The 15,665-nt window shown below is 44.7% G+C and overlaps 1 protein-coding gene across 1 annotated transcript; it reads left to right on the top strand.

Annotated features, from left to right (window-relative positions):
* Positions 1 to 671: 671 nt before the first annotated feature.
* Positions 672 to 7,366, top strand: RIT1 (Ras like without CAAX 1). Its single transcript, XM_041745689.1, has 7 exons — positions 672 to 742; positions 927 to 977; positions 1,200 to 1,324; positions 1,488 to 1,544; positions 4,509 to 4,582; positions 4,803 to 4,994; positions 6,787 to 7,366. Exons 3-7 carry the CDS (start codon positions 1,219 to 1,221, stop codon positions 7,015 to 7,017), a joined length of 660 nt encoding a protein of 219 aa, XP_041601623.1. The 5' UTR covers positions 672 to 742; positions 927 to 977; positions 1,200 to 1,218; the 3' UTR covers positions 7,018 to 7,366.
* Positions 7,367 to 15,665: the final 8,299 nt, after the last annotated feature.

The following is a 15,665-nucleotide window of genomic DNA, read 5'->3' as shown; positions in this document are numbered from 1 at the left end:
TTTACTCATGAGAGACACAGAGAGGCAGAGACATAGGCAGAGAGAGAAGCAGGCTCCTCAGAGGGAGCCTGATGTGGGACTCCATCTCTGCACCAGGATCATGCCCTGAGCCAAAGGCAGACGCTCAACTACTGAACCACTCAGGCTCCCTGAGTAGGAATTTGTTTTCCCGGAGCCAGCTTCCTCCCTGTACCTTTGTGCGCTCCTTGAATAAAGGTGAAGGTACAGATGATGCCTTCAATTATTGCTGCATTTAATCAAAGCCCCTGTGAAAGCTCTTGTCTGTGAAATCCTGAACTACTGCTGTGGGTAGTACAATTTTTAAAAAGCAAAACACCTACTTTTCGAGTCTCATCCATAAATGTGGAGTCCAGACCTGTGGTCAATCTCAGCTGAATGTTTGCCGCTCCCCCGCACCTGTACCTGCTAGAGATTCCGCTCCCCCGCACCTGACCCTGGCGCGTAGATGCACCTTCGGGGAGGTTGGCTTTGTGCTGAAGCGGAATTTTGACCTCTGCGCTATTTGGGGGAGAATTTGGTGGGTGCCCATTTCGTGTCCCAAACAGCACACATCCTCGGAAAGAGGCGCCCTGTGTCCGTCCCCTCACCACTGCCGACCCCTCCGTCGCGCGCGCGTGCGCATACTTGCAAGCCGAACTCTGGGGGCGGGGCCAGGAGCACGTCACGAGCCCCCGCCCCCCCTTGGTGGCGCCATCTTCCCCTACCACGGGAGGGGTCACAGGTCAGCGCTGGAACCTCACGCGGGGCGGGAGGGCGAGCTTGGGGTCTGGGCGCCGCAGGGGCGGGGGCGAGGGCGCGCGGAGGGGCCGGGGGCCTGAGAGCCCGGCCCCTGGTTTCCGCGCTGACGCCTTGGTCTGAGGAACCCTAAAGCTGTTTGGCCGCTTTTGTTTTTCTTCTGGTAACAGCACTACTTGGGAACGCTGTGCGGTGTCGCCGGCCGGGCTGTCCCAGGGAAGGTGAGGTGCCGGGTCGGGGGCCGAGGGCAGGGGTCGCGGGCGTCGGGCCGGGACTGGGAGCTGCTGGGGGACGTCGTGCCGGGGACTGGCGGGTGGAGGGGCCGGGGGTCAGGCGCCGGGGCGGGGGCCGCTTACTGCGGAAGGGGCCCGGAAGTGCCGCGCGGGGAGGGGTGGGGGGTATGGGAGGCGGCCGGGGTACAGCGCGTCCTTCTCGCTCTCCAGGTGCGCGTCCCGAGGGATCATGGACCCGGGGCCGCGCCCGGCGGGCAGCAGCTGTGGCAGCCCCGCCAGCCTCTCCCGAGAGTACAAGCTAGTGATGCTGGGTGCCGGCGGCGTGGGGAAAAGTGGTAGGTGCCCTAGTGCTTCCACTTGACCAGAAGTGCTCGCTCCCACCTCCCCACCGGAACCAGATGGGAGGCAGGCCCTGTGGTCTCCGGTGTTGACGCGCGCAGTTCTTTCAAACGTGGGTCACGTTTCTGCGGACTCTAACTTTCGTTTCTTTTTTTGAAGCCATGACCATGCAGTTCATCAGCCACCGATTTCCAGAAGACCACGACCCCACCATCGGTAAGTCATATAACCACCGAAGTTTCCAAAGAACTATATAGGCCTGCCTGTCTTAGTGTCAATTTTTGAAACAGTTTTTAACTACTTAGCTTTGGAGCCTTTTTTGGTTTCCTTCCGAGATTTAAAAAAAAAAAAATTATTTATTTATTCATGAGAGACAGAGAGGCAGAGATACAGGCAGAGGGAGAAGCAGGCTCCATGCAGGGAGCCCCGTGTGGAACTCAATCCCAGGTCTTCAGGATCACACCTTGGGCTGAAGGCGGCGCTAAACCGCTGAGCCACCAGGGTTGCCCTCCTTAAGAGATTTTTAAATTTCATAATACTTGGTGAGCAGATATTTTTCTCACTTAATTCAGTGTGTCCTTAAAGCATCTGCTGTCTTTTGTTGAACATTCCTGCCACACTTTTGTCCCTTACCATTTCGTGGTTGCCAGGCTGCATTGCCAGGTGAAAGGGAAAGCTTAAAGGGCACATAACAAGGCTTTTGCTGTCACTTTTCTAAGGGTCTCTGGCCCTGTAACTATGAGTCAGCTGGTTTGAACTTCCACAAAAGGAAGCAGAAAAACAAGTCCAGCCAGCCTGCTGAATGGGGACAACTCAGACCTGCAGCCTGGACTCCTCATCCACTTCCTTATTTTTCAAGTTTATTACATAGTAAGGTCTTATTTCATGTCTTGTAGCACTTAGTGCTGTGTTTTTGGCAAAACACTGTTAGAGTAAAAAGAAATTTGTTTTGCCCTATTAAAAAGAGTCGCTGTTCTCTACGAAGACTAAGAACATTGCTGTCATTCCTGAGCCATAAGGAAGGAAGCATGCTCCATTCTAAGGGTTTATGTCCCAGGATAAAATAAAAATGGTGGGAAGGGGAGGGGAAGGCACAGAAGGCCTGCCATGTTACTAGTATTTTCAGAATGTGACCATGTGTCACGATCTTGGGTCTTTAGGAAGGATTTCCATTGGGCCAGGCCTCTGCTGCACTGTTTCCACAAAGCCAGTGAGAGTTCTGTGCCAAGCCAGCTTTGGATGTAGTCATTTTATATAGTAGATGCTTCTGTGGCTTGAGGAAAATAGAAACACTGCTGGTCTTAAAGTACAGCATTGTTCAGAGATTCAAACTACATAGGGAATTCTTTTTTTTTTTTTTTTTTTTTTAAGATTTTATTTATTTATTCGTGAGAAACACCGAGAGAGGCAGAGACACAGGCAGAGGGAGAAGCAGGCTCTAATGCAGGGAGCCCGATGTGAGACTCAACCTGGGGACTCCAGGACCACGCCCTGAGCCAAAGGCAGCCGCTCAGCTGCTGAGCCACCTAGGCATCCCTACACAAGGGAATTCTAAAACTCAGTTTAGGACTCTGGATAATTTACTTAGAACTCCACAAATATTTTTTCCTTTCTTTAAAGTAAAACTCATGTTTGTTCTATAAAAGAGCTAATTTTTTAAATCCGTTGATTCCCACCCCCCAGTCAGCTGGTCTCCTGACAGTATTATCTGATTCAACAGCAAACATGTGTCTTCAGTTCCCATTTGAGCCAAGGACCTGTACTAGGCCCTGGGAGTTGGAAAGATGTAAAGATTGCTCTCATCAAGTTTATAATTTAGGGTCTTTTCTTAAGGGGGTTTTGTTTCAAACTTTGCTAACTCTTAAGAGGAAAAACTCTACATTGTAGCCAAAACATATGCAAGTATGTGTGTCTATGGGTATATGTACATATGGATACATATATATGTGTAACTGATATCAGGAAACTATATGTCATTACATGTTCTATGCTCTTGTATTTTTTTTCTTGTAAATTTTTGTTTTAATGCTGGTCCCAATCCATTAAGTTTATTCACAGCTCACTAATCCTAATGGATCATGACCTGTAGTTTGAAAAGCATTTGTTTAGTGGGCTCTTTGAAGAAGAGTCAGGAGCAGGAGGTTAAGAATATTGAAATACACTTCAATGTAAGCAGCAATTGTTTGAATGATGGAAATACTGAGTGGGTTTTCTTTTTTTAAACTTCCTTGTGTTTTCCAAGATTATTATGATAATACACATAAATTTACTTTCATAAAGAAGAATTTATAACAATATGTACTGTTTAGAAAAAAGTAAATGATTTTTCTTTGCTGTGCAGTATTAAAATGAGGAACCACAGAATTTGGTTAAGTACATAAGGCTTTTGAGTTGAGCAGCCCTTGGTTTTCATTCTGGCAGTGTAATCAACTATGTAATATGGGAATGGTATTTAATGATCTAGAGTTTAATTTTCTTTATCTGTATGGTGGAGCTAATACTGTGGATTGATATATTTGTCACTATTGGAATATTGCCACTGTTGAATGAGTTAAGGTAGATAGATTACTTAGTATAATGCTTGGTATCTAATAACTATTTAACAAATGGTAAAGTTACTTTTTGAGCCCAAATTTTTGGGGGTGGGGAGAGGAAGAGAGAATCTTAAGCAGGTTCCATGCCAGTGCAGAGCCCAGTGTGGGGCGCAGTCTCAAAACCCTGAGATCATGATCTGAGCCAAAATCAAGAGTCAGATGCTTAACCAAATGAGCCATCCAGGTGTCCTAGAGCCTAATATTTTTTAAAAAGACAGAATCCTTTTTTAGTTTAGAATTGTAGGTAGAGTCTTATAAACAATGAATAAGCTTCTGTCGTCACTTAGGTGAAAAAACACAAAACACCTGAATTGAAGACCCAGTTTAGGTACCTCAATGGATTGAGCATGCTTCCTGAGAAAATCCGGGCACTTAACCTGTGTGTAATCTACCTCTCCATAAGATGATTTTAAAAATAAAGTTACAGGGTACCCAGCAGGCTCAGTTGGTAGAGCACTCAACCCTTGATCTCAGGGTCATGAATTCAAGCCCATGTTGGGCTTAGAGATTACCCAATAAAGAAAAAAATAAGATTGCATATTCCTGTGTTTATGGGTTTATGGTACACTTTTCTTCCCTCCTGTAGAAGATGCTTATAAAATCCGGATCCGTATTGATGATGAGCCTGCCAACCTGGACATTTTGGATACAGCTGGACAGGTATTAAATCTTAGAATGCTGTGTATAAAGGTGTTTTCACTCTACTAGAGGGGAGGGAAAGACTTATGCAGAGAAGATCACCAGTTCATTTCTCTTAATTTTTCATGCCCTCTGACTCAGGATAGCAGGTAATTGATACATATCTCTTCTTTAATCTGAAATAATAGCAAATGTGTATGTAGCTCTAGGTTGCATCAATAATGATCCTGTTTCCTTGTAGGCAGAGTTTACAGCCATGCGGGATCAGTATATGAGGGCAGGAGAAGGGTTTATCATCTGTTATTCTATCACTGACCGTCGAAGTTTCCATGAAGTTCGGGAATTTAAGCAGCTTATTTACCGAGTTCGACGCACTGATGATACACCTGTGGTTCTGGTGGGAAACAAGTCTGACCTAAAGCAGCTAAGGCAGGTAAGGAGAGAGCAGAAATGCAGTCCATGGACTCAGGAGATCAGTCGTGGTTGTTTTGCTGTATATAGATTCTTTTGCTTTAGAATAAGAATTTTAAATTCTCTCTGACTTTAGAAATTTCTCTATACTAATTTGCAATTAATTTGGATAAAATCTGGATTTTAGAAATCAGTTTACACCACAGGATGAGAATTAGAAAACAAATAGAGTGCTTACTTATTTATTAAAAATTTTATTTATTTGAGAGAGAGAGAGACAGAGCAAGGGGAACAGCAGAGGGAAAGGGAGAAGTAGGCTTCCTGCCGAGTAGAGAGCCTGATGTGGGGCTCCATCTCAAGACCCTGAGATCATGACCTGAGCTGAAGGTAGGCACTTAACCGGCTGAGCCACCCAAGTGCCCCTAGAGTACATACTTATTAAGTGGAAGATCATAGAATGTTCATTTTCTTAAACCTTGGAAAATAATCAGTCTATGTTGTAGTAGAACAAATCTAGGTTAGACTTCAAGATAATCTTCCTAGGACGCCTGGGTGGCTCAGCAGTTGAGTGTCTACCTTTGGCTCAGGGCGTGATCCAGGGGTCTGGGATCAAGTTCCCCGTCGGGCTCCCTGTGAGGGAGCCTGCTTCTCTCTCTGCCTATGTTTCTGCCTCTTTCTTTGTATCTCTCATGAATAAATAAATAAAATGTTAAAGGAAAAAAAAGATAATCTTCCTGATGGTGAGGATCATGAAGGAGACCTGCAAGGGGAGAATAAGAGAAATTGTAGAGGATTCTAGAGTAAGCTGTACTCTTAAAACTGGAAACAGTGTTTAAAATCTCGCTGTTTGGTGTAGAGTTGAAGGAATAGTGGACAGGCACATGGTGACCACTGGTGGAAGCAGCAGAGTGGTATAGACTTTTTGGAAGTAGTTTGACAGTAGATAAGTTCACAGTGCTTCTCACTTAATGCTGTTTGAAAAAAATCTATCCAGGAATTTATATGTAAAACATTCGTTGCCAGGCTGCCATGGTAGCAAAAAGTTAGAGAAAGTCTAAATATTCGGTCCTAGGAGAAATTATGATCATCCCTAATTGGATATATCAGTTTTGGATTTTTTTTTTATCCTTTAGGAAAATTAAAATTACATATTTGCTGTCTGACTTTTCCTATTTCAAAGAGTTATCTTTAAAATGGATTAGAGGGATCCCTGGGTGGCGCAGCTGTTTAGCGCCTGCCTTTGGCCTAGGGCGCGATCCTGGAGCCCCGGGATCAAGTCCCACGTCGGGCTCCCGGTGCATGGAGCCTGCTTCTCCCTCTGCCTGTGTCTCTGTCTCTCTCTCTCTCTCTCTCTCTCTGTGACTATCATAAATAAAAAAATAAAAAATTAAATTAAAAAAATAAAAATAAAAAAATAAAAAGGATTAGAAAAAAAAATGGATTAGAAATAGAATCACGAGGTGGCTTGGTGGTTGAGTGTTGTGTCTGCCTTTGGCTCAGGTTGTAATCCCGAGACCCTGGGATTGGGCTCCACATCGGGCTCCCCACAGGGAGCCTGCTTCTCCCTCTGCCTATGTGTCTGCCCCTCTCTGTGTGTCTCTCATGAATAAATAAAATCTTAAAAAAAGAAATAGAATCACTTTATAGAAAGGCAGAGGATCTTAGGATTCAGTCTCCCAACTGAACTCTGGATGTCTCCAGAGTTGAGGAACTCTATTTCTGTTAAGATAGCCTCTTCACTTTTCACTGTATGGGGCAGCTGTGACTATTTTCTGTGGTTACCACTCTGTTTTCTCATGTTTACATTTTTAAAGGTCACCAAGGAAGAGGGACTGGCTTTGGCCCGAGAATTCAGCTGTCCCTTTTTTGAGACGTCCGCTGCATACCGCTACTATATTGATGATGTATTCCATGCCCTTGTACGAGAGATACGTAGAAAAGAAAAAGAGGCGGTGCTGGCCATGGAGAAAAAGTCTAAACCCAAAACCAGTGTATGGAAGCGGCTAAAATCACCATTCCGAAAGAAGAAGGACTCCGTAACTTGAAGGGAAGGTGTGTGGGTTCACCTGTGAACTGCAGGACTTACGCAGAGCCACCCGGTGACTTGTTCTAGTGAGCACTGTGCTTGCTCTTTCTCCTGTGATGACTGTTCCTTTAAATGTAACTGATGAAGGGGATATACCCAGGGGGCGTTTTCAATGAAGTGCTGTTTAGAGTACTGTCCTTTAGCTAATTCTTACCTATTAACCCAGTTGAGCACTGTTTACTTGTAAATTGTCACATTAGAATTTGATCTACCAATGTTTTGGGTTCTGTTCCTGATAATAGTTAATTATTGTCAATTGTTTATACCCTGGGGGAATATATATTTACCATGTGTGTTTGATAAGCTCACACGAGGAAATTTCCTGCTGTGCATGACTCCCATGTCCTTTTCAGCTTGGATTCCCTGAGATCTTCCCAGGGAAGGGCCTCGCTTTCTTCTAATCACAGGTGCTTCTTGGACAGTGAAAACCATGTAGTAAGATCAGTGGTGCAGGTCAGTTAGTAGCCTGTTGCAGATTAGGGACTGATGAGATTGGGGAAGCCAGGCCATGGAGGAGGGTGGGTGGGACTTCCATTGGGGAGAAGCAGTATTGGAACCGTGTTCCCAGGCCAGCCTGGCTTTCCAAAGACCTGCACATTTGACCCAAATGTACTGGGCTAGGTGAGGACAGGCAGAAGTGAGTGACATGTATGAAAGTTTCTTCTAGGAAGTTACTTTGTTCTCACTTTCAGGATTTAGCCTTTCCTTAGCTTCCAAGGTTTATGCTTTGGGAACCATTACTGAATTACTAAACTCTTGTTTAGACCCTTGGTTGGGCCAGCCATTGCCCTGTGCATATGTATTTTCTTCCCCAGAGATGTGCACACTAGTACCTTTACATGAGGTGCTTTCCTGTATTCTAGAAGAGCAAGGCCTGGCAAAATGTTTTTAGGTCCTTCATCAGGCTACCATATAGGAGAGACATCAGGAGTTAGAGTAAAATCATGTATGTGCCTCCTCAACACAGACAATCACTAGACTCTGTGCTCAGAGAAAACCTGGGGCATCTCTGTGCCAGTGAGCCAGGCGTGAAACTTTAGAATTCTGTGTGTTGAGTTTCTCATTGAAGATTTCTTCAGAGGGACCTTGGTGAGTTCACCACACAGGGCTGTCTGAGCCTTGGCAAAACTTAGCCTAAGAGAACACCACCCTGATATTGTGCATAACTGGGAAGCTAATGTCCTGGGAAGGAACAGCTTTAAGTGTTAGTGGTGAGTTCTCTTTTTAGAATCAGAGTATTTGGATACATGAACTTATTGTGTGTGGAGAAGTGCAGAAGTGCTAAGAATAATGTAGCGCAGATTGAACATTAAATGTCACGGCTGCAGAGTTTGTGACTATCTTAAACCCTGAAGGACGTGACTGCAGGACCTTGTAAAAAATGCGCACCTTAACTTGCTGTTTGCCACTTTCATTACTGGCAGAGAGACAGGGTGGCTGTGTTTTGTCCTCTTACTCAATGTGGCATCTGCTCTAGGTTTAAAGAAAGGTGATGGTTGCAGCTTTCTTAGCTAAGCCGTGGTCCCCTTTGAAACCAAATAAGTCATGTTTTATGGTACTCAAGCCATTCCAAAAGTGAAAGACCCAGAATTTGAATCAATTGCAGGACAGAAATCTGATAGGAACCATAGCACTTTAGAGAAGCATGAAGATAGAAGAGAAATGGAGTGCAATTCTATTTTAACAGTATTTCACCATATTTAAATTAGCTTAGAGCCTTTTACGTGTAATGCCTTAGCTTCTCAATACTAATGACCTAGGGAATTACTAGCTGTCAAGCAAGAACTTGACAGCTGTATAATTATTCAGGACATTCAGGGCAGCAGAGAACTTTGCCAGAAAGATTCATAAGGGAATTTATACTGCATATAAGAAAAATAGCAAATTTGTGTTTTTAAGACTGTCCCTGTCCTATATTTGGTCATTGGATTAATTAGCCCATTAGTATTGAGAATTGTATTCATGGTGCTACATAGTTCAAGGGAGTGTAATATGTGTAGGTAACAGTTCTTCTATTCTTAGTGATGATGAGTATGTAATTTATAAGCTCCGAATAGTCAGGTTTATCCAATTTGAGGGCATTCAAATCAATTACTGCCTGGAACTTTGAAGAGAGAAACATTCAGGGACAAGTTTAAGCACTGGAACTATTCATGCCTGTGCCACATTGTTAAGTTAAAAAATTTAGAAACTAGTGTCTAGAATGAGCTGTTTAGAACTCAGGAGGGGATATGTTTAATTCTTCTCATATATTAGCAAGAATTGGTCTACTGTGATGCCTGGGGGGCGGGAGAAGGAAGAGAGCAGTCTTTCACTTAATGCACTTGTATATGAAGACAGTTTATATGACACAGTTTATATGACACAATACAGAACTTTTAAACAAATTGTTGGGTTTCTCCTTAACCTGTGTGTGGGTGGAAATGCTTGGAATTGTTGCACAAAGGTCATTTTAAGAACACTTAAATACAATAAGATTTTATGTTCTGGAAAATGCTGATTCAAAAATGTGAAACGGGTCGTGGCAGAGCAGCATTCCCTTTGTTCACCTAGTCCCTGTCAGGTGATCCGCTGGGACTCCCATCAGAGTATTCATGGGCCACGTCTGTGCACTAAAGCACCATGTAAGACCAAAGGATTTGAAGGAATAAAAAGTATCCCTGTTCTTGAGCTTTGATAAAATCAGCATATGCAACTAGAGGTTGATCATAGGGTAGTAGATTTCCCTGCTTCAAACTGGGAATGTTAAGGAATTCAGAGAAGAAAAGACCCTATAAGGCTGGGTCCAGTGGGGTGGCACAGAAATGGAAGAGGAGGCAAGTTGAGGAGATCAAAGGTGATTTCTGAAGTTCCTCATTTTAAAAATTTTTTAAAAAGATTTTATTTATTCATGAGAGACAGAGAGAGGCAGACACAGGCAGAGGGAGAAGCAGGCTCCATGCAGGGAGCCTGATGTGGGACTCGATCCCAGGTCTCCAGAATCACACCCTGGGATGATGATGGCGCTAAACCGCTAAGCCACTGGGGCTGCCCATTCCTCCTCATTTCTAGTGCTTATTACTTAGTTTCATTAAAAAAGTTATATGCATTTAGGAATCTCCTGAAACAAATAATTGGTAGTGTTGCTGCTTTTCCAGACTTCCAAACTACCTGAGAAGGGTGACAAATTCAGTCTTCCTTTTTAGGAGTCCGTGTTAACTTTGACAAGCACTTAGCTTTAAGAGATGTTTCAGTACTGAAAACGGATTTGCAGTCATCCTGGATTTGTTTATGTTTTTGTTTTTTTTTAAATATTTATTCACAAGAGGCACATAGAGGCAGAGACATAGGCAGAGGGAGAAGCAGGCTCCCTGTGGCGAGCCCAATGTGGGACTCGATCCCAGGACCCCAGGATCACAACCCAAGCCAAAGGCAGGCAGACGCTCAACCACTGAGCCACCCAGGCATACCAGTCATCCTGGATTTGTATTCAGGGGCTCCTGGGTGACTCAGTTAAGCATTTGACTCTTGATTTTGGTTCTGGTCATGATCTCAGGGTTGTGAGATCTCAGCAGGGAGTTTGCTTGGGATCCTCCCTCTCCCTCTCCCTCTGCCCCTGCACCCTGCTCAAGCACTCATATGCTATCATGTGCACGTACTCTCTCTCTAAGATAAAATAAACCTTTAAAGTTTGTGTTCAAACTATCTTCATGGGATCCCTGGGTGGCTCAGCGGTTTAGCGCCTGCTTCTGGCCCAGGGCATGATCTTGGAGTCCCGGGATCAAGTCCCACATTAGGCTCCCTGCATGGAGCCTGCTTCTCCCTCTGCCTGTGTTTCTGCCTCTCTCTCTCTGTGTGTCTCTCATAAATAAATAAAATTTCTTTAAAAAACAAAACAAAACTATCTTCATGCATTCATTAGCTCAGCGGGAACTGAGATTTGTGGCCTTAGCAACACAGGGAAGTAGTTGGAGACCTGAGTTCTCTGATGAAGGAGATCACTCATCTTGTCCTCAAACATATCTCTCTCTCTCTCTCTTTCTCTCTCTCTCTCTTTTTTTTAAAAGATTTTATTAATGAGAGACACAGAAGCAGAGATATAGGCAGAGGGAGAAGCAGGCTCCCAGCAAGGAGCCCGACACAGGACCCGATCCCAGGATCATGCCCCAAGCCAAAGGCAGACACTCAACTGCTGAGCCACCCAGGCATCCTTGCCCTCAAATGTCTCTAAATGCTCTTGCTGCACAAATTAAATTTGTCTTTCTCTTCTTCCTACTAAGAATTGTGTTAAATAATTAGGTATACCCTAAATTAGAATATTGAGGAAAATAGCGAGTGTATTTGTATTTTACTCAATTTCTGACAAGTGCTTTTCAGGGAAAGTTGGAACCGGGTCTTGCTGTTCTTCCTAGGTTTGCTGGTTACCTATGGCTCAGTGCCCTTCCCGTGTGGCCAGACTGCACCCACATCCATGAAGAAAGTGAGAGCCGCCTTAGCTCCTGTCTGCAGAAAGCAATGTTGTCCTTTGATGACTAGAGTTGGCTTGCTGCTTGTCTGGTGCATAGGACCAAGCATGGCCTGGAGGGTAGGATGGATTTTAGATTTTAGGAAAATGCAGCCAAACAGTATAAGTGAGTCATCCCTTACTGAGAGCCTTGCAAACCTATTTCCCTTCACTGTCCAGATGGTTGGAGCTTGGGGAGGGCTAGCTTCCTGAGGCTAACGAGTGAGTGACCGTAGCCAAAGACTCCTAGCATGTGGCTTCTGCTTCCAGGGGCATACAGTGGATTGGGAAGGCAGGGCAATTCATAAGCAACCTAAAACCATGTTAAGAAAATATAGAAAGATTTGGATTAAATGGGTAAGTAGAATTAGGCCATGAAGATTTTCAAAAAGAATCTCATGACTTGGAACAACAAAAAAGTCAAGAGTCCTGTATGTAGGACAACTCCAGTGCAGGATTGGAGAGTAGGAGAGTCAAGACTATTCGTGATATAGGTGGGATGAGCATTGAGAAACACACTTGGGGTTAGAGTACACGTCAGGACATACACAAGGCAGGGCCGAGTGTGTGCGAAACCGCGAGGGCCAGTCTGAAGTGTGCATGGCTCCCCAGTACATGTCTGCTCTGGGTCAGAAACAGCCAAGAGCTGTTCTGTTCATCATTTTCTCAGCTTAACCTCTGGATATTCTGATTTGATAGATTCTGATAGGATCCAGGAATCTATATCAAATCACAGATGATTCTAATGAGTAGAAGTCACTGAGCCAGATGTTGTTGGAGGGCCATGGGTGGGCATTGGAGGACTGTGTGGAGCAGTGATGGGTGGCTGTCACTGGGTGCGGAAGATGTCAGCGGCTGTGGGAGCGGGGTGGGGTGGGGTAGGAAGTGCTGGGACTAAGCAGTAAAAAGGTGTGGGAGGAAACAAGGGACTGTGGCTCCCAGCAAAGAAAACTCCTGCTTTGTTAAAAGGAAACCCCTGGACAGAACAAAGGATCGTTGAGTGTGAATGTTTGGGGTATGCTGAAACTTACAATCTACTTTTAAATATCTGTTGGCCTTGAGACAAAATTACTGAAATGTTTTTAGCTTTGTCTAATAGTCCTTGCTTAAAAAAACTTAGCATACACGATCACATCATTAAGTCACCCAGTTTTTTGAACAAAAGCTGCTGGGGTGGGGATGTGTCATTTCCTGCCCTTCCCAGAGCTGGTTATTGCTAGTTTTATTGCAGTTTGCTCTGAGCCAGGAGAAAATCTCTAGCTTCAGAACTACCCCCCCACCTCCCATCAGATGTTTTCCTGAGTTTCCTTGCACACCAGTGGTTGATGATGCCAAGTATGTGCTCAGAAACAGTGCAGTCCAGTATAAAATCTGTGCCGGCCAGGAAGGCATACCTGCGTATCTGGTGTAGTCAGTGCCACCCAAATGCTGTGGCCACTCCCACCATCAGATCTGCTGACACTCTCTAGAGCACATGTGGGTCTGGTTGCAGCATATACACACCCACGACTGCTACCACCCAAAAAACTAACAAAAACAAGGTTCCAGGGCAGCCCTGGTGGCACAGTGGTTTAGCGCCGCTTGCAGCCAGGTGTGATCCTGGAGACCCGGGATCGAGTCCCACGTCGGGCTTCCTGTATGGAACCTGCTTCTCCCTCTGCCTGTGTCTCTGCCCTTCTCTCCCTCTGTCTCTATGAATAAATAAAATCTTTTAAAACAAACAAAAAAACCAAGATTCCACACTAGATCAAACTTCTTTGGAAACTCTAACTCAGCAATAAGTAGGAAGAGGCACGGATTTTTTGTGTTTGCTTTGGGTCTGCTCCTAGACGATATTTTGTCCCCTGCCTGTCCTGCATTCCCAAACCTGTATTGAGCGCCTGCTAGATGCCAGACATGGTGTTGGATGTTGGGAATTCAGCTGTGTGAATGACAAGAACACACCTCTTGGTGCCTCAGGTCTGTTTTTTAGGGACCTCCAATTTTTTTTTTTTTTTAAGTAGTCTCCATACCCAACATGGGGTCTGAAACTCACAACCCTGAGATCAAGAGTGGTGTGCCTCCTGAGCCAGCCGGGCATGCCAGGCACTGATTCTGATGCATGCTATCTCCTGTGACAGATATGGACTGAGTGCTGGACAGTGGGAAGGGTAAGGGGCTGTGAACAATTCCATGTCCACTTGGAAAAATGCCCGACTGGAGACTGATCTGGTGTGTCAATGTCAGTCATGGAAATGTCCAGTTTCAGAGTTGTGAGTTCCAGTCCCACACTGGACGAGGAGAGGACTTAAATGTTAAAAAAAAAAGAAGAAGGAGAAGGAGAAGGAGAAAGAAGAAGAAGGAGAAAGAAGAAGAAGAAGAAAGAAGAAGAAGAAGAAGAAGAAGAAGAAGAAGAAGAAGAAAGAAAGAAGAAGAAAAGAAGAAGAAGAAAGAAGAAGAAGATGTTTTCAGCTTTCTGAAAAATTATACTCTGTGGCTAACCTGATGTTGCTCTTGAATCACGTAAAGAGGACCCCAACACTAGGCTGTTTGTCTTGGCAAATAAACCACGAGGTATGGGACATGGATGAGGTCAACGGCTCGATCTCTTAGAGTTTGTTATAAGATCACAGGAGGGGGATCCCTGGGTGGCGCAGCGGTTTGGCGCCTGCCTTTGGCCCAGGGCGCAATCCTGGAGACCCAGGATTGAATCCCACGTCGGGCTCTGGGTGCATGGAGCCTGCTTCTCCCTCTGCCTGTGTTGCTGCCTCTCTCTCTCTCTCTCTCTCTCTCTCTCTCTCTCTCTGTGACTATCATGAATAAATAAATAAAATCTTTAAAAAAAAAAAAAATAAGATCACAGGAGGGATGCCTGGGTGGCTCAGTGGTTGAGCATCTGCCTTCGGCTCAGGTCGTGATCCTGGGGTCCTGGGATCGAGTCCTGCATCGCGTTCCCCATGGGAGCCTGCTTTTTCCTCTGCCTATGTCTCTGCCTCTCTGTCTCTCATGAATAAAGAAAGTCTTAAAAAAAAAAAGAAAAGATCACAGGAGAAAATGCTTTGGACAGAGGAGCTGGAATACAGGAAACAATGTGGTGGTCCTCATTTGCCACCCACCAGCACCCATTCCTTCTGCCAAAGGAAATGACATTTTATCCAAGAATCCACCATTTCCTGGCATTAGGTTCCAGGGCAGTCCTAAAGACACTCCCATCTTCCTTGCCTGATTGGCTCTGCAGTGACCATGTGGCCGATGTGGGACCAGTGAGATGAGAGGAGAGAAAAGCTAAAGGTTTCTGGGGATGCTTTACCTTCTTTTTCTGGGAGTGGCCATGAAGCAATCTCTTTTCCCCCTGAAAGTGGTCCTACAAACAAAATCTTTAGGGTTAAGGGGACATTGAGTGGCCCTCGAGGTATTAGTGACCTTTTGCCAGAGTAGCGCCCAGAGCTGGCTCCACCTGTGGACTTGCAGGTGGGGGAACCGGTGTGTGTTGTTCATGTTTAAGCTAATTGGAATTGGGTTTCCTATTAATTGTGGACAAAAGCATCCTGAGTGCCAAGATACTCTTACCATCATTATTGTTATATTATTGTGTTGTTTTTTTTTTTCAGACTTACCACCTAGAGAAAAAGCAACATGCAAAATTATATATGTGCTGTGATTGCATTGTCAGCTGGTTCGTGGATGGGAAGATGTGCTGAAATTAGTGACGCTTGCCCTAGATAGACGTGTTTTCCGGTTTCTATGAACTTGTACTTTATTTTACATGTTTTCTACGAAGTGACCCTGATTGACACATCATGGAAAAAATGTACAGGAAATAAGACCAAAAGTCAGAAAGTTGGGAAAGTTCTAGAATCTTGACTAATTTTTTCCCCTTTTCTCTGTCAATTTTTGTATAATACGATTATTATATTGTCATCTAAAGTTTTTAGTTCCTTTTTTTTTTTTTTTTTTTTTAAGATTTTACTAATTCATGAGAGACAGAGAAGCAGAGACATAAGCAGAGGGAAAAGCAGCCTCCATGCAGGGAGCCTGATGTGGGACTTGATCCCAGGACTCTGGGATCACAACCCGAGCCGAAGGCAGATGCTCAACCACTGAGCCACCCAGGTGTCCCAGTTTTTTAGTTCCTTCATTGAAAC

The sequence above is a fragment of the Vulpes lagopus genome, chromosome 1 (genome assembly GCF_018345385.1).
Source record: "Vulpes lagopus strain Blue_001 chromosome 1, ASM1834538v1, whole genome shotgun sequence".
In the NCBI taxonomy this organism is placed as follows: domain Eukaryota; kingdom Metazoa; phylum Chordata; class Mammalia; order Carnivora; family Canidae; genus Vulpes; species Vulpes lagopus.
The sequence above is the reverse complement of the archived record's forward strand: the minus strand, read 5'-3'. Positions and strand labels throughout refer to the sequence as shown.

Bases quoted from the DNA above. Each gene is read 5' to 3' on its own strand.
- RIT1 (XM_041745689.1), top strand. From the start codon at position 1,219: ATGGACCCGGGGCCGCGCCCGGCGGGCAGCAGCTGTGGCAGCCCCGCC. The intron at 1,325-1,487 runs GTAGGTGCCCTA...CTTTTTTTGAAG, and splicing joins CGGCGGCGTGGGGAAAAGTG to CCATGACCATGCAGTTCATC. The intron at 4,995-6,786 runs GTAAGGAGAGAG...ACATTTTTAAAG, and splicing joins ACCTAAAGCAGCTAAGGCAG to GTCACCAAGGAAGAGGGACT.